Source organism: Scomber japonicus, chromosome 20 (genome assembly GCF_027409825.1).
Source record: "Scomber japonicus isolate fScoJap1 chromosome 20, fScoJap1.pri, whole genome shotgun sequence".
NCBI lineage: Eukaryota > Metazoa > Chordata > Actinopteri > Scombriformes > Scombridae > Scomber > Scomber japonicus.
The window spans coordinates 19,092,130-19,117,532 of record NC_070597.1 but is presented as its reverse complement, the minus strand read 5'-3'; the positions used below and the strand labels follow the sequence as shown (position 1 = coordinate 19,117,532).

General features: G+C 40.1%; 1 protein-coding gene across 1 annotated transcript; it reads right to left on the bottom strand.

The window, feature by feature from the left end:
• Nucleotides 1-611: 611 nt before the first annotated feature.
• On the bottom strand, nucleotides 612-22,126 carry si:dkey-121b10.7 (heparan sulfate glucosamine 3-O-sulfotransferase 6). The gene is made up of 2 exons (XM_053341224.1): nucleotides 21,590-22,126; nucleotides 612-2,200 (listed from the first exon to the last, which is right to left on the bottom strand). Exons 1-2 carry the CDS (start codon nucleotides 22,066-22,068, stop codon nucleotides 1,582-1,584), a joined length of 1,098 nt encoding a protein of 365 aa, XP_053197199.1. The 5' UTR covers nucleotides 22,069-22,126; the 3' UTR covers nucleotides 612-1,581.
• Nucleotides 22,127-25,403: the final 3,277 nt, after the last annotated feature.

Sequence of the window (25,403 nt, the reverse complement as noted above, 5' to 3'; positions counted from 1 at the left end):
ACCACTCACTTATAAAGGAATAGTTTAACATATTGGGAAATGCTCTCATTCTCTTTCTTGCAGAGAGGAATATGAGAAGATTGATACGCCAGATATACAAGAGGTTTAACTAATCTAATTAACTAACAAGACAGTGATTATTTCCCAAATAGTCTTTTCCTTTAAAGTTAAAGTTTAAAGTTAACTGTTGAAAGGCACCATATTCTTTATTCATAACAATCCTAGATAGAGTCTATGTTAAAGAGTGATTTATGCTGTCTGCTAGTTTAACACTCGATTTTATAAATAGTTGAAGGGGAAAGGTTAATGCAACAATTCATAGCATTTTCATACACTGTAGATGCAAATGTCAGCTTTCTTTCGAGGTCATCACTTGAAATAACACAATAATGATTAATTACATTTTTTTGTAATCATCTGGTGTGTGGTAAGTCTCTCTTCTGGCCAAACAAATTAAAAATCATCTGCCTCACAGATGTATTTGTATTCCCGGCAGCAGTAATATCAGTTTGTTTGGAATAAATACAAAGAAGATGAACTGAGCAGTTCTCAGACAAGCAATTCAAAAATAAGCACAAAACACATGTTTAAGAATAAAGGTTTTAGTCAGAATATCAGCAGAATTTCAAATACAAAAGTCTCAGAGAAAACATCTCAACAATAGCTTGTCAACTTATAAATTAGCATTTTAGAAATATACAGTTGCATGTTAAGTACCATTTGTGGAGGTGAGTGTTGATCAAATGAAGTTGAAAATAATCACAGATACAGTTGTGGTGAGCATTTCAAATATAATTGTACTGGCAACATAAATAAAAGCAAATTTACAGCACAGTCAGCTTTTTACACTTCTTGTACCTCTTGTAAGAACTGAAGAAAAAAAAGTACTTCCTATAACTGTATATACTGTATAAACATCTTAGATTATCTACTGAGAGGTAAACTGAACAATGCTGATGTGATTTTGAATGATTAACACATTTACATTTATTTTGATTGTTTCATTGTGCATAATTCAAAACCTTTTGTTTTTTTGTTGCTGTTTTGTGTTATTCTTGTAGCAGAGCTCAAATATGTAATTTGGTTTATCATAGCTTTGCCCCGCTGCCAAGGTTTGTTTCTCTCTTGCCATTTAGTTTAACTGACTAGTTTTATTTTCAATGTGGATGTTGTTCTGTTCCGTATTTTGGACTTCTTGCACTTTTGGTGCCAAGTGCGAGATGTTTCAACTTTACACAAATGAGCAGTATATTTCACTCTGGCATGTCCTCATCACACCGAAGTAGTATGACCTGTGCCTGCCAAAAGCTTTTTGTTTAGCATTGTTTGCTAAAGTGGCTCTTGAGAAGCTTTCACAAATTGTATTAGCATGGCTGCTGTAAACCTGGAGGAAGGCAGCGAGAGTGTTGGCAGATCCTGCATTCAGTTTTTATAGATTAGGAAATTGAAATGAAAAGCATTTTTTTGCACAGTAAAAGCTTTGGTAACACACAATGTCTTTAAAACATCCCTGTCTGGTCTTGGCTGTTGGCTGAACAAGAACACTACTGACAACTTTTAAGAGCTTTGGTAAGCAGCTGTTCAGTCCCAGCCAAAATTGTGGCCGGTCATTTGGTAGAACTTGAGATTGAAGGGTCTGTAGAAGTCTCTGAGCCTAAGCAGGACCTCAGAGGGGATCTGGGGATGGGGCCTGCCCTTTGACTTCCCCAGGCAGCGCGGCCTGCTGCTCCCCTCTGGCTTCTTTAGGCAGGGGAAACCTTTGGTCTGGTTGAAGTAGAAGTGCTTGTCTGTTACTACACGTTTGAGTCCCAGGAAGTCCTGGACCCGGCCCATCTCGCCTGCTGGGTCAGTCACCAAGCGTTCGCCGCTGACAAAGAGGAACCGCGAGAGCGGAAAGTATCGCAGCCAGTTCTCTAGATGCTTCGCGTAGATGCCAATGCGTACAGCGCTCCAAGAGGTGTCAATGAGGCCTGTGGTGGCATTGCGAAAGGCCAGATTCTGGAAGGATGGGAGCCCAGGAGATTTGGTCAGAGTCTGGGTGTAATCAGAAACAGCCCGGGTTACGGGGTCACGCACCACCACGATCAGCTTAGTGTGGCGACTCATGGAAAAGACACGGCGAGGGGCCTCTTTAGTGATGAAGTAACTGGGAGTCTTCTCCATGGTAATTTGACCCTCCAGTGTACGAGGCATCAGGTTCCTGGATAAAAGAGAAAAAGAGAAACACTGCTTTTAATAACACTGTACTCTAAACATTCCATAAATATATACAACAAAATACCCGCATACACTCCCTATTACAAAAATAACATCAATATTTATAAAATCCATACATTCCCTTAATATTGTCATAATTCTCAGAGCATTCCTTTGATGGTGCCTCAGATGCCTTGAAGGCTTTTTGATTTTGCTTTGTAATTAGTGGGCTAAATCTGTGATTAAAGAGAGATAAACATGACATTAGCTGCTGGCAGTGATGGAGTGACCATGTCAGTGCAGACTGTGAGGGAGTCTGTGAGCGGCTACTGTAGGAAAACCGCAGGACTATATTAACCTCAGAAAAGTAATTTCCTCTCATCCGCTGCCTCCTCTTAAACAGGCTCATAACTGCCCGGACTCTCCCTCTGCTCTTGTTCCTCACTGTGTTCCTCGAGTAAGTCCCGCAGGACTCAAATAATAGCCACATTACCGTCATACCACTATTAATGTTAGTCTGGAGACTGGAAGACATTTCTTCTTCACTTTAATTCCTTGTTTTCCCCTTCTGTGGGTAAAACATCTTATAAGTTGAACCTTATCATGTTATATTAATGGAGCAGTTTGATGTTTTGGTAAATACTCTCTTCCATTTTATTTCCAAAAGTTAAATGAGAAGATTGATACCATTCTCATGTCTCATGTGTTCACTATGGCGATGGAGTCAGTGTAAAGATTGCTAGCTTGGCTCTTTCCAAAGTCAAAAACATGCCCACGAGTACTTCAAAAGTTCAACAATATGCCTACCCCGATGTGCTAACCACTTCTGAAGCCAACAGTGGTTAGCACATGACTTCCTTTTTACAGTTTTTCTGTGACCGTGAGGTTGTCAAACAACCAATGGGGACTTGAGAGAGTCACTGTGCCAGGCCACTGTGTGCCAAGAAACAGTAACAGCACATAACTCCAAGAAAAACCACAACTTGTCTTTCTTACATTTCTGTTTGTGTATGGATTGCTGTGGAGGACATGTTAATAAATGAGTTTCAGAGTTGCTGCTAAGTGTATTTCAAACTTTGGACAGAGCCAGGCGAATTGTTTCCCCCTGCTTTCAGTCTTCTGCTAAACTACACTAATTGCTTCCTGGCTCTTAATACACAGACTAAAGAGTATCATTCTTCTAATCCATTTCTCAGCAAGACAGAAATATGCATATTACCCAAAACGTTTCACCATTTCTTTGGATGATACAAAATCAGGTGTAGCACAGTCAGTCAGGTAGAGCAGACTGGATTAGAATATTTTTGATGTTTACAGAAAACACAAAATTCTATAACATACACAGGTTATTCAAATGTTATGGTAGCCACGTGTTGTCATTAAAACTAAGTTAATGCCTTTGGCCCTCTGATTGTTATTATCAGCAGTGGTTGAGGTATTATAAGCACAGTTTGCCTTTTAGTCCACTGGCCTGCCCTCTTCCTTATGATCTTTACCCGTATTTAGATGACTCAGAGGCCAAGAAGTAGTACCTCAAAGAGTTCAACAAACCCCAGCCAAAGCCTATGTTTGACCGAGAGCTCTAATAATGTGCTAGACCAGATTGTATATAAAATGAGGGAAATGGGAGGGAAAGGAAAACCTATTTGTCTTGTGTCATTTAATTCATTGAAATGCTACTGTAACGCTAAAATGGAATCTAATAACCTCCGTTGTGAAAAATATCCTGCCAATTTTCCTCTGTGAAAAAAGACAACAACCCCTTTCGTTGAGTTTAAAAGACGAGATTCAAATCTCACGCGCAGTTTGCATATATAAGCAGTGAGAAATGCCAGAATTGCAACTGTGAAATATCTCCCAGCTAATTTCCACAGTTCCTTCCTAAGCAGGCATATGGTGATGGTCGGGTCTGAGTCTTCGTGGTTGGTCTGCAAGTGAAGGGCTTATGGGGCTCTGAGCTCTGGTGTGTGGTGATGAAGCCGGCTCCATTCCTCTCTCTCTGATCCAATACACACACTCGGCTCCAAAACCGGCGTGGCCCCTGGCATGAAGCTATGAGGGTAACACCAAATACACAACTTATGGTATTCATAAGAAACCCCTGAGTTGTATTACAGGGCCGGGGCAAAACAAAATCGAGAAAAATACAGCAAATACCTCGGGGAGAAAAGTTTAGAAAAACAATACTGTTTTTATGGCTAGCCTGAATGTTGGGATGTATTACAATGAGCACTTCAGGCCAAAGTGTAAGCTACAACCTATTGCTCTAATGCCAGGTTTCTGAGACTGTGGGTCATGTGCTTATTTCTGGTCACCACATGACGTGAGTGGTAATATAGTTTTTATGAATCTGACTCCCAGAAAAAGCTAAATTTCTTATTTGGATTCAAGGAAAGTTTAACAACTCTGGCTTCAAGAGGAAATTCCACCCTTTGGATACTGTTACTCTCATGTGTCAACAATCGGTCATGTTATTTTGTGCAAATTGCATGGTTTTGGTGCATCCACTCCTCCTCAACCTGCCTCATCTACCTGCGTTTTACCACATTTTCCAGAATGTTTCCCAACAACCCCCAGAGAACCTGCTTGAGCAATTAAGCATGTGTTTTCAGTAGAAAAAAAGGGAGAGTTGCATCCTTTAATCAACATATTTTTGGCTACAATGCACTTGAGTTCCTCAATATTACTGTCAGTGGAGTCTGCTTCTTTTACGATTGATTTCTCCCAATATGGCTCCTGAACGTCAGTGCAAAAACAGTGGCTGCAGAAATAATACCTCTGCTCTAAAGAGACTTGAATTAAAGCCTGATTGTTACTGCTGACGTTTTAGATCGAGGATCTCAGATCAAACGTGGTTGCCACTGGAAAACCTCGACTTGACGTGACATTAAAAAAAGAATATAAAATCAACAGGAATAAAAAAAGACAGCAACATGACTCCTTTATATTTTTGGTTCTGTATTTCTGTACGGTCATATGCAGTGATATCCATTGCCCACAACCAGATCTGAAAGAAAAAACAGCTGAGGTGCCACTGGGTTTGGGCATTTTGTGACTGTGTCTGTAGCACTTAAATGGATGTTTAATTTCATCCAATCAGTTTAATGGAAGCCATGGTGTTCCATGTGAGGCTGAGTGGGTCTTCCATTGACATCATGTTTACATTTTAGAGCACTAGCCTGTAATCACAGGACAGCCTGGGTACAACAAAAAGCCCAGGAGGAGGCCACACAGTGGTGGAGCACAGGGAAGTGAGAGAGGGATGTGGGGGTACAACTGAGAAGGGATAGAAGAAGAAGAGCAAAGAGAAGAGTGGGCAATAATAGAAGGAAAGAGGGAACAGGAGGAAAGACCACAGATGTAGAGAAAAACAGCACAAAATCCTCTCATCAACTTGGACCACTATTCAAGAACGACTAATCTCATTTTATCTCATGAAGATGAAAAACATAGTGTTTGTTCTTTTTATCTGATACTAACTGTTGTGTGTGATGACGCCACCGACCGCCGGCCTCTGTATAAGTTCCAAAAAGAGTTTCGGGAAACCTAGCAACCTGATGTTTGTTTTCATCACACCTTTACCGTTAGCATCTGGCGCAGGAATGTGGTTGGGTTTTGAAAGTACGCAGATGTGCGTTTATCTGTGCATACAAATGTGTCCGGGCACTCTCACACGCTCACATTTGCTGTGCTCTGTGTGGGTGGGCCAAACTTTATTAGGGCCTGTTTAAAGGACTGCAGGCTAATAGGCTACTGTTTATGACTTCAATATGAGGGTACATGACTGAACTGTGTATGCTGACTTACGTCAGACCCTCGGCACAGGAGACAATCAGGGGTTACTTCATACTATAGTAGACACTATATATTAAGAATGATTTAAACAGAGTTTTCCATTTCTACCCCACAAACCAACATGAAGCATATTTGAGATAACACCAGAATCTTTTTGACATTTGCGTTACCATATAAAAACATATTATGCCCTAGAAATGTATAATTTGCATGAAAACAGCATGCTGTTTGCTCTAACTGCTAAAAAGAGCTAAAAACCATGTCAACCCATTCTCTGCACTGCCACAGACAGATGATCATCCTGATCGTTATCTATAATTTACATTTTTTTTGATGAGCTGACATCTTGGTAGTTCAGTTTGTTTATCCCACAGAAATAACGCAGTAACTAAATCCAGTCATGATGGAGGGAAAGAACAGTTAGTCTTGCTAAAAAAAAAAAAAAAAAAGTAACTGCTTCCTTCAGTTTATGGTTTAGCTGCCTTTAAATCGCATCCATTTTAATTGCACTGTTGATTACAGTCATTTTTATTTAAAACATAAATTATGTGACAAATGGTAGAGTTATAATTGATGGAAATTTAATAAATAATCTTAAACAAGATCAAAAGGACAAGACAATCCAGTTTTTAAGCAACTGTATTGTCCAAAGCCAGACTGTAGTGTCTTTAGCATTGTGGTATTTTATACAGTTAACACCAGTGATTACTGGGGTAAAATAATCAACCTTAAAAGGGCATAAAAATGAAGCACTTTGCTGTTTTAGGTTGTCCAGCTAGTCTGAAAACATGTTTTTTAACAATTTCACAGAAGTTACAGCTCTGTGACTGTGTAGGGTAATTTATGCCTCGAATGAAGGGGTTCACCCACTAAAAATACATGTGTGTAATTGTGGATATATTTTAAATTAAAAAGAGCACCTGCAGGCACTGTAAACACAATGGCTATTATCGCTTTTCCCGTCTCGCTCTTTCTCTGTCTCTCTCTCTCTCTCTCTGCTTTCTAGACTCACACAAACACAACACACACACAATAACCATCTGAACATGCCTTCCACAGGATCCACATCTGGGAGCAATGAAGTTCTCTGTATGTGTGCATGTGTGTGTGAGCTATTGGGGAGATGAGGGAAGTGTTTCTCGGTTAGGACGTTTCCCTCTGGTTCAGAGCTCTGAAAGCTGTGATCCATGCCGGCTCTGCCGGGCCTGAGGCCAGACCCACGGACCCTCTTAATCCCCTCCACCCTGTACTGCACGGAAATGGACTCTTCCACCCTGAAGGTCAGAGGCAGATGGTTGTGATTCAGAGGGTGAGACCACCGGGGATCACGGTGGATCATATAATGCAACATGTCATCACGTGCAGATTTCTCTCTCATACATGCTTTCTTTCCCCCTTTTCCTTCCTTTACCCCTCCATTTCTCCTTCCTTCACCTCCTCTCTTTTCTCCACTTTTCTTACAACTTCAAAGCCTCCTCTTGTCCTCTACTGTATCCTTCTATGTAAGATTGTTATGAATACATCTGACATATGTGAAAGAATTTTAAAACACATCGACATCCTCAACCACTACAGAGGGACATATGAAGACAGATACAGTCTGCCTGTCTGTGGTCAAAGATCTGTAAAATCTGTCTGTAACTCACTGCTATGTGGAGGGACAGTTTCCCTTTTGGTCAGTATACTCGGTATAATACTAGTACATCAGTATAAGGAATGCGTCCTCACAAGATCAACCTGAAGAACCTTTCTCAAAAAAAAAAAACCCTACACAGTCTCCACTCCTTAATCTATTTGCCTCTAAACTGCAATAAGATGACTCTAGTAGGACCCTTGGTAGTGATTTACTGCTGCTGGGAGTGTTTGTTTAGTTCACTAACTGCTTGACTGCATTTAGTCCAACTAACAAGCACCTGTTTAGCCTTGTTAAAACAATCAGTTTCCACAGCTGTCTATCAATCTAATGGTATGTTTCGCAAACCAACTCGCCAAGTTGAATGACACCTGACAAAAAGAAAAGTTCTTCCAGCGGGTCTAGGAAAGCTGTAAAGGTGAAAAGTCATCCGTGCCCCAATGCTTGTGGGTTTTCTCTTTCTGAGATGGATACCGACGATGCCTACCCAGTCTGTCTTATGTTGCATACATAACCCACAGACCTGTGTGCACTGTCACTGACTACAGAAGACGAGTGAAAGGATGTGTGGCGCTCCTGTTGAGGGTGATGGGAAGCTAAGCCGTACACAGAGATCAGTCTGAAGCTGTTGAGTCCTCCATGGAGTTTGAACCCAAAGGCGAGAACTTCAATGAAGGAATAGGACATGGGATGATCACATGGATGATATCACTGAGTACTTATGGAAGAAGAACCAGCTGACAGTTGCTATCTGAGGAGGAGGGTGAAGTCAGAGGTGGAGGAGATGAAGAGGAGCCTTCCCAGGTTCTTGGTGCTGGAGATCCTCCAACTGAGAAACTGGAACTACTCTGCACTGTGGTACCATGAATGCTCAACAGGCTAGCCGGTAGAGAAACCCCTTGGCACAGTGTCACAGTGAATCATGGGAAATGTAGTTCAGGGCTACAGGCACAAATTCATGAAGCATCCCCCACTATTCAGAGGCATATTAATGTCAATACATCCATCCTGTGCCCCACTATTAAGAGAGGAAATCCACTCTCTGCTGATGAAACAGAGTATAAGCAGCTGAACAACTACTAAACAAATACCTGAGAAAGCACAAGTCTAAAATGCAACATTTTAGTGGGTAATGCAGTTGGTTTGAGCGGAGGACTGGCTCACTATGGTAGACCTAAAGGATGCCTATTTACACATGCCAATGTTATCAAAACACAAACAATTTCTGTACTTGGCCTATGATAGCACAACATACAAAGACCAAGGTCTGCAATTTGGCATATCCTTTGAACCTCATGTTTTCACCTAATCCCTCAAGGTAGTGCTGGCACTGATCAGAGACGAGGATTCAAACCCTCGGTCGCCTGGATAATTGATACCCACATGGCCCAGCTTTTGTCTTACCTACAGTCTCTGGCATTCGTCACTCCCAGCCAGTAAATTTGTTTTCTCGGTCTGGATTTGAACTCTATAGACAATCAAGCATGATTTTGTCTGTCTTGCTAACCCAGTTACAGGGAAGGCACTTTCCAAGCAACATATTTATCACTGGATAGTAGAGGCCATCTTGCTTGCTTGCCAGTAGTGTGCGTGTGCACTCCACCAAGGGTATGGCTGTGTCTTCTGCTCTTTTTAAAGGGATTTCAGCGGAGGATGTGTACTACGCTGTGAACTGGGCTTCTCCACATACATTCGTGAAGTAGTATTGCCTGGATGTGACAGTACAGGATGTGCTCTCAGCAGGATTGTGATGTAGCTAACGTCATCACGGCTGCTGTATCAGGGCCAGTTCAGCTCAGTCCATCTGTAGGGGTGTTTTTGGGGCATGTTGCTCTAGCCCCATAGTGATGTGTTATACCGAGTGTACCGACCAAAAGGGAACTAGAGGCTATGCATAACCAATGTTCCCTGAGGGGGGGAAATGAGGTTCAAACAAGTCAGTCTCTCGCTGCCTATTTGGCCTGGTGAAGTGCAGTTTATATTGAGTTGCAGAGACTACAGTCTTTTGTAGGCCCAGGGGAAGGCAAGAATCTCCCTGCCAGTGACTGTCTCATTGGCCATGACATGCATTTTGAGAAAGGTTCTTCAGGTTGGTCTTGCGAGGATGCAATCCCTATACTGATGTGTTATACCTCGTTTCCCTCCTTCAAGGAACATGCATAACCTCCAGTCTGTCATTACAGGCGGCAAATACAGGGCTGAGGAGCTTCTGTGAGCTGATTAGAAGTCAGCAGGAACTGTAAGCAACTCAATAAAAGGGAAGGTAGTGTAGTGCTTCTCTTTGTGTCTGTTGGAGTTGGACCAATATATTAACTAGATGATGTTTCTGGCCTGTATTCAGTCTTTTGTCAAATGAATCCATTGCTATGAAAAAATACAGAAAAGCTCTTTCTTTGATATGTGTTTCATTTTTTTCAGTTATACAATTTTTTGTGGGTCCGCCTGCCAAAACGAGATTTTGAGAAAACTCTGGTGGAAGCAATCTATACTTTTAGGAATGAAAAACAGAAGTTAGATATTATCCATCAGCCCCTTGCACAGTATCTGTATTACATAAACCCACATTGCTGACACCTCATGTTACCATATCTCTCTCAAGCGTGTGTGTGGCACACTATTACACACTCCGAAGGTTACTGTTTGGCTTAAGCACCAGGGTGGTGAAAAGTATTTTTACCGAGGAGGTTTGCATCACTGGGGTAGGTCGGTAGGAAAGAGCAGAAAAATGTGTCTAGCTGAGGGGAAAAATAGAGGCGTAACAGTTAATAGAGACATCACAGGGCCTGAGAGTGAGTGAGAAGTGGTCAGTCAGAGTTTCCTCTGAGAAACCAGGACAGCCCTAATCACAGATGAAGACCTCCGTCTCTCTGTGTGTGCTATGTGTCAAAGTATGTGTGATTTTCAACCAAGCCACTAATTCTTCACTGTTTGAACTTTTAGCATTAGTTGGCAGCGGTTTGTCTTAAAGGAAAAATTAGACATTGTGGGAGTGGGAGATACCCTTATTCCCTTTTTTCCTTATTCCTTTCTTCCTCCCAGAGTTAGATGACAAGACTGATACCACTGTCATGTCAGTGCGTCAACTGCGGAGATGAAGTTAGGCTCAGTTATCTTAGCGTTAAAGACTGGAAACAAGTTAACAGCTAGCCTGGCTGTCTCCAAAGTCATCTCATCCAAAATGTGTGAACCAGCATTTCTGAAGCCAACAGTGGCTGGGCGCGATTTCCTGGAGTCTTATTATCACCATGAGGTTGCCAGAAAAACCAGCAGAGACTTGAGAAAGTCACTGTGCCCACTCACTGGTCGCCAAGGAACAGCACATACTCGTTAATTAGTGTGCTTTAGCGGTGCTACTTAGCGTATTGAACTTTGGACAGAATCAGGCCAAATATTTCTCCTTGGTTCCAGTCTTTATGCTAAGCTAGGCTAATTACCTCCTTTTTTGCTAAAAATCTAGCTGTAGCCAGCAACTGTTTAGCTGAGCTAGTGTTTTTGCTAAGGCTGGAAACAGCTAGCCTGACTTTGCCCAAGGTTACAAAACATCAGCCAACCAACATCACTAAAACTCACTCATTTACACATTTTATTTCATTTGTTTAATCTGTACAAAAACTGCATCTGAGAAACCAGCTGCTCCACCTCAATGTTAAACTAAGCAACCCAGCTGGCTGTAGCTTATTTAGCTGTAGTATTGGCTGTAGTATTTAATGATATAGGTGGTATCAACTTATCATCTAACTCTCAGTAAGAAAGTGAATTATGCATATTTACCAAAATGTAAAACAACATTTTTACATTTTGCTAAACATGTAAAAATAATTGGTAAAAACTTGCATAAAACATGAAAATAAGGCAGCGAAGTAGGCTACTTGACCACAAAATCTGACCCAAAAAAAGGAAGGACGTGAGCACCCAAGATGTCATCAAAATATAAACAAGTAAAATTAAATTAAATTTATTATCTGAAATGTTAGCATGGAGAAAATTAAGACAAAAGAAGAGATTCAGTGATTGTATCTTCCTGATAGCAAAACAACCTTTAATGAGAGAACATGGTAATAAGGTAAAGCCTGTTGTGTGTGTCTGAAGGCATGTGTCCATATGAGCAAGTGCAAGTAAATGTATGTGCGTGTGCATATTGCCACTGATTGCTCCCACTCCTCCTAACTTATCAAATGGGAAAATCTACAGTTGTGTTCCTGCCAGGCCCACAGTGGCCTACTTGTGTGGTTTTATCTCCGGGCTTCCAGGGGCCCCCCGGGTCCCACCCTGACTTCATCCGATCTCCTAAATGCATGATGGTGGGAGGGATGAACAGATAGAGAGGGTGGAGAGACGGACAGATTACAGAGGGACACTTCCTGCCTGTTGCATCCTGACCCCAGTGATGTGATGACGTCCTCGCCACACTTACATAACTAAGATGTAAAGTTAGTGAAATTGGTTGAGAATAAAAAACTGAGAGAAAAAAACTGTTCAAGTAATATCCTTTCTTTTGAAATAAAAAATATCATAAATCTGACGTAATTCATTTAATTTGTATTTCAATGCAAAAAGATTAAACTCGTGTTTTGACAAAAAATAAAAAGGTCCAAATAATTTGTATTTTCAGGAGTTTTTTTAACCACATTTCATGACCTTCCTCACTGGATGGAATTGCTCTTTTGTGATATCTCTTAGGTCACACATGAGAGAAGTGTGCTTAGATCATACGACAAAACCTACAACATCTCCATGAGAACTTTCAACAAAGTGACGAAATGTGGTTGAAAGCTCCAGAAATAACAAGTAACCTTGGGTAACGTTGGGTTTCATAAATTGCATGTCTTTTTTTTCTTCAAAACGTATATTGCAAAATATGCACTTTACAAATCACATTTTTTCTTTTTTCTATTTACATGATCGTTACATTGTTTATATTTTAAAATTAGGAGACTATATTAGTCTTTGTGTTTCTAAATAGATTTTTTTTAATTCTTTGAATATAGATACTTATTAAGTATTAATTATTAACAATCATATCATTACATTGTTATTTATATTTGAAGGATATACACTAATATGTTTTATCTTCCCTCTATATATTACATTATACTGTAGACAGATATTTGTAGATACTGAATCAGCTGTTTATTATCTCTTAACATGCAATTTTGTCCTTCAGTCCAGTTAAAGATTAAACAGGAGACTTTTCCCCCAGCATGTACATGCTGTAACATTTAGCCTCCTCTCTGAGTCTGCACAGGCGACAGAGAAAACAACCATGTTTCCAATAATTAAACAGCTTTTCTAAATGAACACACACACATGTGGGACAGACATATACACACACCTCAGAAACACTGTAATCGACTCAATATGGACTTTTGCTTGTCTGGCAACTCCCCAGGTCCCGACCAATAAGAACACTCGATACTGTCCGATTGCGAAAACCCACTTCCGAGCAGTTTCAGGCTGCCACTCCTTGTGGTTTCTCAGCTCATTGTTAGCAGTGTCTTAAGCAGAAAAACGGAAATCACTGCTGGCACAGACACAGCTTTTACAACTGGAAACAGCCAATTCAGCGGTCTGTTATTAGTGCCATCTATCAGGCTCTTCAGAGTGGACTCAGTGGGCCTTGGCTACATTTAGACACATACACACGCACGTCAAACATGCAGGACACAGTAGAGTTTGGATGGACATGAAGCAGGAGCTGGTGTTGGCTTCCAGATTTCCTTCCCTCACTGCATTTTGTTTGATGTTTTTGCTTGTCCTCAAATTCAGCACTAGCGCTCTGCCAGAGTTTCAGGCGTAATTAATCTCATTTCCCCTCAAAACGAGTGCAGGCATCACCGGCAGTTAACCAATTCTTCTAAGTTTGTTAAGTCCAGCCGACGGGAGTTTTTCTATGGAGGTTTTATAACAGACAATGGAAGGTGTGTTTCTCTGTGGGACTCTCAGGGTGGCTGCAGGTTCTCACGACACCCCCAACCCCCTCCCCCCCTTCACTCACACAGGCAGTCAGACATTAAACAGAGATGGACACCAATGAGAGGTCGAGAGCTACACGAGCACACACACACACACAAACACACACGCACACATAGTCAATAATTACCTGCCTCTCCAGACAGACTGGTGATGGTAAACTGGGTGTGGATTTGAGTGTCTGCTCTGTCCAACAAAACTAAACAACAGCAACTTTGCGTGTTAAACATTTTCTCTTATCATTTTAGTTCTGTTTCATGCTCTGTTGTTAGTTTTATTTTTAATTTGTCACCCCTCCAGTCTGAAACACTTATATTCTGATATGTGTATTGTGTTACATACAGTATAATTATATCTACACATATCCAATGATGGAAGAAGTATCTTATATTTAGGGAAATTAAATGTAATGTATTAAAAGTAAAAGTGCAATCATTTGACCATGGCATTAGAATTAAAATAAAATATGAGCAGTATTTTTAATTTCAGCCGATCGAGGTGGATGATATATATTAATGGGTTGTTTATTTAAGAACTTGCACTATTATCTGATACTATATAATTAGCACAATCTTCCCAACTACTAATTATAGCTGACAAATAAATGTAGTAAAAAGTGAGATTTTTTCCTATTGAAATGTAGAAGCATAAAGTGATGTTAAACTAAAATTATTAAGTAAATCACTTCAATATTACTATGACTATAAACTGTGTAATCGAGCGTCATGTCTGTGCTTGACTGTGTGGATATCCTGTACTCTCCTGCAGCTCATTCCACTTTGAAATAACATGTTGCAGTTTAACATTGTGCCCTGCTTTTCATTACAGGAGATAAATTTACCGTTTTCATCACTTTGCGACGTATGAAAGAGTACAGAGAGCTGCAATCTATCATTTTTGTTTCCTAAGTGTCTCCCACTAAAGCTGCCTCAGTGTATCACGTCTCTTCTCAAATTTAAAAACCACTGTTCTTCAGACCACATCAGTCTGACCCCAATTCCAACGAATTACAAATGACTTTGAAAGTATCTTCCCACTGAGTGAAATTAAACATTTAGCTTTTTAAGAACTGTTTTAGAGATAGTTTCTGATGCTGCTTTTGTGTGTTCATGTGTGAGTTGCTGTGTTTGATTATTCAGATCTCTCTTGCTAAAAAGATCTTGATCTCAATGAGATCATATGAAGAAATAATGGGAATTTTAAAAAGGTGCAACAGTTGTGTAAATGTACTTTTAACCGCTGAGCAGTATATTTAATGTCACCCACTTGCACTTTCTGTTCCTATATCGCATGCAAAAGAGATGTTCTGATCTTCTCTTTCTGTCTTTCTCATTTCCTGTTTGCAAGTAATCTAAAATGACAAATACCAAAGACATAACGTGGGAAAAAAAGCACAGTTGAGAGAAAAGAGACAAATAGAAGAGGACTGAAGTTGGAGGAGGCAGAAAGAGGAGAAAAAAGCAGCAAGCAGTGTGTCTTGAATCTTTTACTTTAAATGCACATTTTCTTCTGACAGTCTGGAATTAAAACCCCAGAAAACTGAACTCAACTGAAGAGACAGAAATTAAAAGTCAGTCACAATGATGAATGGCGTCTGCATTTTGACACAAACTTTCTCTTTCTGTTCTCTGTAATTGTGATTGAAGCGTGGTGGTGAAGCGCCCAGTTTCCCCAGTGATCCTCTAATCTTGCACCTCTCGCCAGTCGTACCCATCTGATTCCATTATTTCTGACTGGATGAGACATGAAACACGGCACGCAGCGAGGGGAAAGGTCGACCAATGACGAGCTGTCAAAATATTGATGACTGAGTTGGATCGGGCCTTTTTTCCCCCCAGAGTAAAAATCCATATCTATCCTGCACCAATTTATCAAGTCATGTTTGATTATACGGTTATAGTTTTCTCAGATTCATTTACATATCGTATTAATTCTGACAAAAAATCAGTTTACATGTAAATACCAGTGCTTGCATGTTATGTTGATTAGCTCTGACAGATGTGCCCTGTAGTGGCCCTCATGTTTTTCCCTCTGATACTGATGCAGCTTTAAATACAGTGCAGAGCAGTGAACCCTGTCTTGTGCACAAAGCCTTCTTTCTTCCAGCAGGATCTATACATTTCCTATTTCTTCAAATTCTACCCCTGAAAGTCTCTCTCTCTCTACAAAAGCCTTTGTCGGCCTGAAAACACTCTCCACAACATTCAGCCTCCAAGAATGTGCACAGAGAGAGAGGAATTCACCCAGAGAATCCCCCTGTGATTGGTAGAAAAGTCTAACAGGAAATAAAAACCTGGACATTCCTGTCTAGGTAGCACATCCAGCTCTCAGAGAAGAGACTATACGGAGGAAAAGAAATACAGAGTCATTTAGAGACGGAGAGCAAAATCATCGACTCTCACAAGAAAGAGAAGTCGTCCGGTGGCTTTTACACAGCGCGAGTGACCTGAACAAGCCAATAAATCCGCTACAGCAACACTCCCGACTGTGGGGTATAAATGTCAGCAGTGCAAAGGAGTAACAGCTCCTTGTCAACAAGATTGAATATTCAGAAGTTAATTCATTTCTGCTGCAACAGCGTGATAAAGGCAGAGAAGAGGAGATCAATAGAAAGAACCTATTTTAGGTGATCGATATCGGGAAATGACATTTATATCTGTGGGATATTTATTGCGTCAGGGGACGACTGGAGAGGCGCTGAGAAGCACGGGGGGAGTGGACAGGTAGAGCTTTAGCAGTGTGAATGAATCCACACACATCCAAGCACACACTCACACACACACACTTGCAAACCGTGGCTGTCTAAACCCTCGTTCTCCACCACGAAACCACAGAATCGTTTCCAGTAGATGGCAAAGCCAAGGCTTTTCCACATATAAGCATTTTTTTTCTAAAACAATTTGCCAAATGCTTCCTTTAAGGATGTCCATGTGTTTTACTTGGTTACCAGCTAAAGACAGAGGCCAAAGCTCTCCTTTAGGCTCAAAGACATACAGACAGCTCTTTGAAATGAAGAGAATAAATCTTCAAGTGATACTTTCCAGCCCAGTTTCAGATGATTTCATTGGCTCCACATGCTACGCTTCTGTTTCAAATTGATATATGTGAATCACTGGGTACTTAACATGTAATTACACTAAATGAATAATATTTTTATAACAACATATGATATGTGGAAGTATGGAATAGGCAGGAGAACAGAGAGAGAAGGAGATGAAGGGAGGCTATAGGGGAAGCCTTACAACATAAACACTGATTAGTCATAGACTACTGAATGACAAAGGGACACATTAATGCAAAGATATATTGTCAATACATAGGAGAGGGAAAAGAAGGAAAGGAAAGGAAAGGGAAGGGAAGGGAAGGGAAGGGAAGGGAAAGGAAAGGAAAGGAAAGGAAAGGAGAAGGAAACAATTATAGGAAAAGAAGGAAATGAGCAGAAGGAAAGGAGAAGAAGGAAATGAAAGAAAAGGATAGGAAAAGAAATAAAAGCAAAGGGGATGAAGGAAAGGAAAGGAAACAAAATGCAGGAAAGGAGAAGAAGGAAATAAAAGAAGAAAATGATAGGAAAAGAAATAAAAGGAAAGGAAGGAAATTAATGAAAAAAAAGGATAGGAAAAGAAATAAAAGGAAAGGAGAAGAAGGAACGAAACAAGTATAGGAAAGGGGGGAAGGAGAAGGAAAGGTGAGGAGAAGACGCAAAGGAAAGGAAAACGAATGAAGGATGGGAAAGGAAAGGAAACAAACCACAGGGGAAAGGAAGGGAAAGGAAAGAAGGAAAGGGAGCAAAGGTTGGGGAAGGAAAAAAGGAAAGGACATCTCATATAAAAATAAAAAATCTCAATAATTCTTATTACTTGTGTGTAAGCCAGTGAGCTACATGACTCCTGGGTCCAATATTCACCTATAGCACTGAAGGTTGAAGCAACACTGTAGCGCTCATCACACTACAAGGTGAGGTGCTGGGCAGGCAGGCGGGCAGGCGGGTGGGTGGCTGGTGGGTGGGTTGGTGGGTGGGTGGCGTTGACTAATGCTTCATAAGGCCTTGCTTAACTGCGACTAGGGGGCCTAATCCCTCTCAGCCCCTTTGCATGTCCCTGAGCTGTCTGTGTTAATGCCTGACCTGTCATTAAACCGGTCCAATTCACACAGCGTTGACACAAGCTGTCAACAGATTAGGATGGAGAGAAAACACACGTTTCATTACGCCTTCAAAAAGACAGAATAGACAAGAAAAAGAAAAGAGATGAATACTGTACTTCATATATGTGTTAAAAGACCACAAGGTAAGATCAGTTTCCTGTCAGCAGAGAGCAGTAAAACGAAAGCGTAAAGGTCGCTCTGCTGTCGCTGTTCAGGTTGTTGCTTCAGCTCAACGTGCAGTTAATCATAAGTCTGCATAGGTTTACTCTCACACTTAAACTAATCCAATGTGTGATGAGTTATTTTCATTTGTTGCAGTGATGTACATACAGAATTACATTGGAACCAAGAATTTGCCGCAAATATACCAAACATACCGAAAAACCAATAAAAAGGCAAAACTTACTATTATGATGTCACCAAAGATTAGCACGCATACTGTATGTTATGCAGTTTAAAGTATCCATTTACAGTTGGTCTGTACCTACAAACTGATGGCTTACACCAAAGGTTTAACATTGCCATAATTTCCAATGGAAAGCAGCTCCCTGAGCCACTGCTGCAAACCCTACACTGATTTTCCACCAGGTTGAACACGCCAAATTTCAACTACATTGAACTTTGACACCCACAACTCACTTCCAATGGGATTCTGGCATTGACAGGAGGTGAAAGCTATGATGGTGGTCATTTCACTGTAGAGAAGATAGCGAAAATGTTCTTTTTGTGCTTCTTTTTTTTTTAATCCACTGAATTATGTAAGTCTACTCTTTGATCCTACCGGGTTGGGTAAAAAGATCTGAAAGCCTGGTGGAAAATATTAGAGAGGATGTGGATATTTATTATTTACACTGTGATGTAATGTGCAGTATTCTAGTTAGCTGCTTTGGAGGATTGTTTCCTGCTTTTCATTTTGCACTCTTCTCCCTGCTAACTATTCACTCCTGTTCTTTCGGTGTGTGAAACAGCCGGGAGACACGAACCTACAATAGACAACAACGCTGACATTTAACATCTCACAGTTACCCATATGCCCCTCTTAATTAACCCCTGACAGTATATCTCATAGGAATATGTCAGTAATAATATAATGGTATGAAAAAGGATGCAATATGTGTGGTGAAAATATCCACTTTAGTTTCAACTTCACATGAAAAGTGAAAATTGGAGATGGTTTCAACAACTTTTTAGCAACATATAACAAAGCAATGCACCTATTGAAATAATCTGATTTAACACTGACATCAAATCAATCAGCAATTATTTAACTAAGTCATTTCAGTCATTTTTCAAACAGAAATGCCCCAAATTCTCATATTTCAACCTCATAAATGTAATAATTTGCTTCTTTTCTATGTCTTATATAATACTGACCTTAATATCTTTGGACTGATGTCAATTTAAAGTTTTTAGTTTCGTTTTTATTCATTCCTAACTCAGAAATAAACTGTTGCAACCAGTGGTTAAACATATCACTCATAACTTCAATGTGATTGTCATTGTAGCTCATATCAGGAAAACCCCAGCCCTCTTCCTCTTCCTCTTCCTGTAAGACGTTACCTATAACTATTCTAACAAAGAAACACTCTGTAACGTCACTGCTGTTCTACCTGAGCCTCGCCGCAAAACTGATCATTACCCGCCTGTATTGATCCTCCCTGTGTCTCTCTGTCTTGTTTTCTCACTCAACATTTCTCTGCCACACCTTGCCTCTTTTCATCACGTCTCTTTATCAAACCGTCATTTACTCCCCACATCTTTTTTTCCTCATTCCTCCTCTGTAATAGTTCTCTGCTGTCTCTGCCTCTCCCTCTCTGTCTGCTGTCTGTCTCTCTTCCTCTCATTTCTATCTGACATCAGACAGCAACCATGGCCACCAAAAGAGGATTCGTCAGACTACAACTGCCTTAAAACATTCTTTTTGCATGTTTCTCTGACTACAAGATGATGCTTTAAAACATTATTTTTTCCAATTTTGTTTCATAGGATAAGATCGAGTGTGTCTTTCTCCATGCTGCTATCCTTAAAACGGTTTCATTTGTCTGGGTTTAATTGGAAAAACGTAAAGTACTGGAACAAAATGCAGGCTATTTGTCACATAAAACTACTGAACCTTCAAAGGCCAATTTTTGACTTATCCTCCTCCAGAAAATACATGACCAGATGACTTAGAATTTGTCTCAGGCCCTATCCGCAATCCACATCCACATCCACATCCACATCCTCCCCTCAGCCTGTGATCAGGCTGGTAGTGACGAAGGCCCTCAGGGGACCAACATGGATACTTTAGGGGAGAAGTGTGTCAGCTCAATAAACAGCAATTTATTGGCAGGGGACTGAATACGCTGCCATCCCTGGAAGCTATCAGCAGAGCGTCTTATTGGTGCTGAGAGATATTAATGAAGAGACAGCAGAGGAGAGGAGAGGATAGAAAGGAAAGGAGAGGAGAGGATAGAAAGGAAAGGAGAGGAGAGGATAGAAGAAAGAGGAGAAGGATTGATCACACCAGCACGACATGATGTATGCACCTGGGCAAAGACATAGAGAGTGTGTATGAATCAGTGTTTTCTGTAACAAGGCAACTTAAAAAATACATGATAATAAAGCGTTGCCTACATTTGGTCCCCTAAGGACAGTAACATTTAAAAAAATAGGATAACTCTCAATTTCTATATTTGAAACAGTTATCATTTATTAATTTATAAAGACACTTTTCAGTTTGCAGGTTTCCTCAAACTGCTTCCAGACAAACAAAATGAGCTCAAGTGTTTTAGATTGAGCAGTGTGCACATCTGTCTGTTCTGACACTATCAGATCGGTCGGGTAAACTAACGACTAAAAACACTCAATAGACTCAAAATATTGAATATAAAAAAAATATATTTTTTTTTTCAAATGATCTAGAATAAACTAGAAGGCAACTGGGGTCTTGTTGGGCCCCTGTGGTTTAAGGGCCCCAGTGTACTTGGCTTAAATGACCTGTTTATTTTAATACATTAACACCTAATGCAATATACGGCCTGTCTCAGAGGAATAGCACAATCACTGTTTTTCTATGAATACATCTTTAATCAATGATAATCATATATGTATGTATGGCCTTAAACGTACTACCAGAAACTAATTTAATAAACACAAAATAAAAAGGCTTTTGCATATATTCATACAGATAGTAACTCTTACTCATCAGGGTCAAATTTGACCTATTTACATTTGAGAGCGGTACTATAAAAGCTTTTTTCTTTTAGCCTGAAACTGGATGACTTCTCATAATGTGACCGAGAATATACAAAGATGGAAATGTTTCAACTTTTAAAAAATTGTGCAGCTGATACATAATTTTGCAGAATTTATTCAAAAAATATTCTTGCATTCTCCATATTTAATATAACTTATTGAAATCGTTGTAGCTCTTGTTTTATGTAACATAGGAGCATTACATAGTGTGATTGTAATTTGTTTTTTCACCATAAACTTAAAAGAGTAAAAACTAAAGAATAAACTCTCTGCTTGTTGAAAGCTTCATTAAGGATGAATGACTAATTTATGAAGTGACTGATGAGGTTTTAATGAATGATCTGCGGCTCAGAATATGAGCAGTGTGTTATGATTAAACAATAAAAAGTCTACGGCTCTAACTTACACTTTCATTTCCAGACATTGCTTTCTATGGAGTGACAGTCCACAGTTACAACTTCTAATCAGGCGTCTCTGACTTTTGACCTGAACTTTGACTCTTTCAGTTCATTACTATTCCGGTCCTTTCCCGGTTTGGGGCCAACAGGAAAGCCTGTGATATTGAGTTTAAAAAAAATCTGTTGTGAATCATAGTATCATTACAGATAAGCTTACCTGTACCACTCCAGTCCCTTTTCATAGAAACGGTCAAAGAAGTGCGGCTCTGCTCCGACTGCTCTCACGTCCGGATGGATGCGCAGGAACTCCAGCAGAGCCCGAGTGCCACCTTTCTTCACCCCGATGATGATGGCCTGAGGAAACTTTTTGCTGCCGAAAGTATTCGCTATAGATATATTAGTAGCTGGAACATCGCTGATTTCCAAATCCGACAGCTGTTCCCGGACAAACGAGACAGGCGACGCGTTATACGCACCGAGCTGCTTCGCTGCCGTATCTTGTCCATCATTTAAGATAATTTTATTTTGAAGATGAGTTTGTTGGTCATATACAGGCCTGGGCAGGGAGTCACAGTATCCGTTGAGACAGTAAAAGAGGTAAGTGAAGAGAATGATCATGGTAAAGAACACGGACAGCTTGGACTGCACCTTCAGGTGTCCAAAGTTGAACGCAGCTCTCCATTTACTACATCCCATGAGTCGCAACCCTGAGCACGAGGACACAACGCAGGAAACATGCCATGTCAAATGACTTCATGCTATTCTGACTTTTTAAAACTTACTCAAGCTGAGAACACCTAAAACAATCACTGCGCTCTTGCCATAACAGCAAGTGGCGCAAAACGTGTCCATCGCGAGTCAAAAAGCTCCACATGTTCCTCTTCTGATCTTACTTGTCCCTAATTTTTTTTTAAACAGTTTTAGGATTTGTCGTCTCCTCAAAGCATCAAAGACAATCTGTAGATTTCACCAATAACTTGAGCAAAGTCCTCCGCTGAAAGATGGCTTTGAATTCATGTCCCGCAGCGCTCCGTGCCTTCTGTGCGCTCCCGTGGCTCCCTGGCAGCGTCTCTGTAGGAAACCCTCACAGTGTGACAGCCAAATACACGCCCTGTTTATCAAACCCACGCCCCTTCCATCCTCAGCCCGTGCGACACTAAAACAACAGCCAAAATAATTAACAGGCTCTGCTGCACCCCTCTCCAAGTTGACAGAGGAGAAACTCTCGTATCACTTTATTTTGAGAGCAATTTTACCGTAATAGTCGTTAACTTAATTGTATTTAATGCTTTGTAGGAGGAGGGAAACGTTTGGAACATGATGAAGAGGGGATATTATTTTTTGATTGCAGGACCGAGGATGCAATTTCCCCTCATTTCCCCTTCAAATCACCACATTCGCTGAGAAGCTCTCTGCAAATTTGGAAGTCTTATTATTGGTCTTATTAGCTCCATGTTCCAGATTTTGGGCTTTGAATGGTCGCTATAGAAGCCACCTGCTGTCTGCTGGTCCTCCTGACCACACACCCCCATGGAGCCAGCCGTGACACTCACATTTAACCTTTACACTCGTTTACAACAGGAAAAGACAGGTGCCATCAGCTTTCTCTATTTCCTTTCTAGCTCTCTGCGTGTGTGCAATGTGTTGGGTGATGGTTAAACTATGGTAAACATGCAGTAACACAGACCACCATCAGTTTCAATCTTCATCTACTTTCTCTTAAGTTGAATGTTTTTGACTCTTTAAGACTAAAACAAAATCACATTTGTAACAGTTTCATTTTAAAGTGAGTGTAAAAGTTAGATTTATGGAACAAAATCCTTCAAAATACTAATTATAATAATAATAATGAAGTCTGCCTACTTGGTTCCTGAATCTTGGTGAGAAAGCCTGAGGGTGTAGGTTAGATTTTCAGCAATGAGACAGACCGATAAAATGTCTGGATCCCTCCCTCCTCGTGATAGTATAATGGGGGTGTACTGCTGCACTGAGAAGCCTGAGCACCTATTAAGTGTGAAAATATCTTCCCTGTTTCACCTCTGCACTACATGAAGATGCACACTGAGTTTACAGCTGGTGACTATCTTGTTTTCTAGCTTTTCTTTTTCCATTCATACATACATGCATACAAAATAGACTCAATGTTCTCTTTAAAATGAAAATGAAAATACTTTCTCAAAGTGCTCTCTCATATCTCACATTATATCAGCACTGTCATTGATGGTGTAAGACGAGACCAAGTTAACCACTGAAACCTATATGATCTCAATATTCCCCTCAGATTCCCCCTCACATACCTTCAAATGTGAAGTATATTTAAGCATAGTAATAAAGCTGAAAAAATAGGTAAATTAGTATTTTGATAACTGATTCATTGTTTCAGTTTTCCAGCAAAAATTATGAAAAAGTGTCAATCCTCTTGTTAAGGTCTGTCAAATGAGTGCTGCTTCATCATATTTTATCATTGTTGGGTTATGGACTAGTGAAGATATCAGCTTGGGCTATGGAAGTGGGCATTTCTTTCCTATTTTGTGACTTCCATACAGCAATCCATCCAGTAGTTGTTAAGATAGGTCAAGAACATTTTTAAAAAAGCTACCTGCTAGTGAGCAAAAAACTCAGCAGATCATCAAAGTCATTAGAAATAATTGTCTGGAGACCATGAATATCTGCAAAAAGTTTTTACTGAATAAGTTAAAACTCTGACCTGTTGGTGGAGTAAGAGGGAAATTCAAAGGATCACCAAAGTCACTTGAATTCATCGTATAAACCTTCAATATGTGTAGCAAATTTTATGGCAATCCATCAAATAGCTGTCAAGATATTTTTTACTCTTAACCATAAATGTCAATCTCATTGTGACATTAGAAGAAGTCAGGGGATCACAAAGTCAGTAGGATTTTTTCCTGGGGACCATGTGCGTAAAAATTTCCAAATCCATCCAATAGTTGTTGAAATATTTCAGTCTGGACCAAAGTGTTGGACCCACTGACATTTCCATCTATCCCTGAAAACACATCCCAGAACATTTCTGAAAACACAACAAAGATTCATAACTTTACTTCATATATTTGCAGATTTATTCATAATCCACTGAAGCTGGACTCTGACATGGAAATACATTTCAGAGACCCAGAACATCAGTGTTGAATTAGGTTGTGTAGACAGTCCTACAGACTCCATGAATGTCTTATAACAGCTTATCTTATCTTTGTGACTCAGATGATAACAATCATAAAGGAAAGATCATTACAGAAGAGGCAGACAGACTAATTTCTAAACCAAAAACCCCCTAATAGACCAGACTGCAGCTCTGTTACTGATTAACTGGTTATAGTACTGTAATATTCCACTGCTGTGTCTGTATATTGGTTTTTAAAAAATCCACTGTCTCTATTGTTCTATCAGTCACACATGCAGTAGAGAACCTATTTTTCTAAGGGTTGTGGAGGTGACTATGTCTCATGCGAAATGGAATTCATAGTGCTATAGTCAGTTTATATTGGTCTTATCCAATTTCTGTACATTTTTCCTTTTGTGGGTGCAAATTTACACTGATATCAAACCCAATGTGAGCAGTCAAGTGTCAGACTGGTCTGAAATGGATGCTGCTAGATACTAAACCAGTATTCTTAAAATAGTTTTTGACAATATATGTAACAGTATAAATCACAAATTATTGGCAACTTCACCTTATATGTTGAAATATAAGAGCGGTGCTACACAGCAGCACATCCATACGGATGATAAATCTGAGGGGGATGACAATATCTATCGACCCAGGACTCCAACCTGGCAGTATGTCAATTTCTCAGAGTCTCTAAACAGAGAAGGCATCATTTACCCTTCTGTACTCGCCAAGCACTCCTCCATATTGATCAACTGTGATGTTGGAAAACAATTGGAGACATGCCACTCTGGAGTCAAAGTGATCAATAATGTGGGCTTGCTTTGTTGCCTTTAATGTATGTCACATGGAGCCGTACTCTCTTCAGTTAAGTTACTGGGTTTAAAAGATTTGGGTTTTAGAA